Source organism: Penaeus chinensis, chromosome 4 (assembly GCF_019202785.1).
Source record: "Penaeus chinensis breed Huanghai No. 1 chromosome 4, ASM1920278v2, whole genome shotgun sequence".
NCBI classification, from domain to species: Eukaryota; Metazoa; Arthropoda; class Malacostraca; order Decapoda; family Penaeidae; genus Penaeus; species Penaeus chinensis.
In genome coordinates, this window is record NC_061822.1 from 6056131 (window position 1) to 6058630 (window position 2500).

At 36.4% G+C, this 2500-nt stretch overlaps 1 protein-coding gene across 1 annotated transcript in view; it reads right to left on the reverse strand.

Moving 5' to 3' along the window:
- LOC125024960 (innexin inx2-like) overlaps positions 1 to 2500 on the reverse strand; it is a 6361-nt gene that overhangs the window by 643 nt on the left and 3218 nt on the right. The window contains exons 4-6 of the mRNA XM_047612758.1: positions 1705 to 1867; positions 1256 to 1417; positions 538 to 651 (exon numbers count right to left, since the gene is read on the reverse strand). Coding sequence (XP_047468714.1) covers positions 538 to 651; positions 1256 to 1417; positions 1705 to 1867 — 439 coding nt within the window. The remainder of the gene's footprint in view (positions 1 to 537; positions 652 to 1255; positions 1418 to 1704; positions 1868 to 2500) is intronic.

The window sequence follows — 2500 nt, forward strand, 5'->3', positions numbered from 1 at the left end:
GGAGGGAGGGAGGGAGGGAGGGAAGGAGATGGGGAAAAGGGATGGAGGGAGGAAGACGATTGAAAAGAAAGGGAGTGAGAGGATAAAGGGAAGGATCTAGGGAAAGAGAGTGATGGGGAAGAAAGGTAAGGAAGAAGGATGGAGGTGATAAGGAAGGAAGGAAGATGAGAATATCGGATGAAAGAAAGGACTGAGAGGAGAGTGATGAGAGGAGGAAAAGAGACAGATGACGATAAAAGAAAGGAAGGGAGAAAAGTGGACGATATAAGAAATAAAAAAAGGAGAAAAAGGGATGACGAAAAAAAGAAAGAGAGAAACAAGAATAAAAAGAAGGAAGAAAAAAAGAAGAGGGTCAGTGTATAAGCCCGAGAAAAAGAGTTAAAAGAAGGGGGATAAATGATGAAATAAGGAAAGAAATAAGAAAGATAAAGATAAAGACGAGAAGAAGTGATGAAACGGACAGTGCGAATACAAAAAAAAAGGTAAAAATTATTCCTCCAGATATTAAGCATAATAAAATAAGGCAACAAGACCCACCTGAAGGATGAACTTCCTGAAGAAGGGCAGGAGGATGGTGAGGAGGCGGTAGAGCATCCACAACGAAGAAACGGCCATGAGCACCACGAGCCACACCCAAATATAGACGAAGATCTACGAGCGAGAAAGAGGAGGGAGGGTTGTGATAAGCGTCATCTCATTTCTTGAATAAGTTTTCGCTTCGTATCATAGCTAAAGTTTCATTTAATTTACCAATTCTCCATTTATCACTTTATATATCATTTTCATTTTTCATATCAATTCTCATTTATCATTTTATATATTTCGGTTTTATTTTATATATCGGTTCTCTGGATGGCTTCTCTTAATATGAGCCGCATTATTTTATGATATCTCAAAATTAGAATTTATATACCATAAATAATAATAATAATAATACTTATTTATCCCTATGAAAGAGTAAACAAGCTGCGATAGTCATTTGTTCATTAATCCGTCACTCACTCCCACGAGAGACACTTGAGAGAGAGAGACACTTAAACGGGAGAGAGAGACACTTAAACGGCAGAGAGAGACACATGAGAGAGAGAGACACTTCAACGGGAGAGAGAGACACTTAAACGGGAAAAAGAGAGACACTTAAACGGGAGAGAGAGACACTTAAACGGGAGAGAGAGACACTTACACGGGGGAGAGAGACACATGAGAGAGAGAGACACTTCAACGAGAGAGAGAGACACTTATACGGGCCACTCGCCTTCTCATTGATGATGTTGGTGGCGATGAGGCACATGACGTCGCGGATCTGGATGGTGCCCGAACTGCCGAAGCTCCTGAAGGTGCACTTGGCCATCCGCGGGAACACGAAGGCCATCGGGTCTGTCCTGTTCTCGGGGTCCATGCCGGCCACCTGGATCACCTGCGAAGAGAAGTGGTACGTGCAGGAAATCAGAGCACGTGCATGATATTCAAGAACATCATGCACGGCGCATTTGGAGACTGTGTGTGTAAAATGTGTGAATGTTGATAAAAAAATAAAAAAAGGAAGAAAGAAAAAAGATAAGACAGACAATAAAACCAAGCGAAGATAAGATACACAGATTAAGAATCCCCCCCCCCCCACAAAAAAAAAAAGACCACTTAAAATCAGACGCAGAACCTTTTAAAAAAATACCAGACACCCACGTCCACACAACTACCACTCACATCGCTGCCGTAGGAGAGGAACTGCCCGCCAAGGAACCAGTCAGTGAAGAAGAAGATGCAGAAGACGTTGACGACGTACAAAGCCTCGCAGAAGAAAAACTTGTAGGCCCAGCTTCGCTCGTGCCGGCGGTGGTACTTTACATAATCACAAAGGTTTTTGATCCTGTTGAGAGACAGGGGGGAAAAAAATGTGATATAGATGTGTTTTTTGTTAGTTTCGTCTTTAAAGACTACGTTATAATAGTAATAACAGTCATGATATAGTAATGATCATAACGATGAGGATGATTATAGTAAAGTAATGATAGCAACAGCAATAATGATAATGATAATAACAATAGCGTGTGATGATAACATTAAGTACAATGATAATGATAATGATAATTATGATAATGATAATGATAATGATAATTATGATAATGATATTGATAATAATAATTATGATAATGATAATGATAATGATAATGTTAATAATAATAATAATAATAATAATAATAATAATAATAATAATAATAATGATTATAACAATAATACCAATAATAATGATAATGGTAATTATAATAATGATAATGATAATAATAATAATGATAATGATTATAACAATAATACTATAATAAGGAAAACAATAATGATGATGATTATGATAATAATGATAATAATAATAATAATAATAATGATAACAATAATAATAATAATAATAACGATAATAATAATAATAACGATAATGATAATGATAACAACAACAACAACAACAACAATAACGATATCAAATAACAATAAACAACAACAACAATAA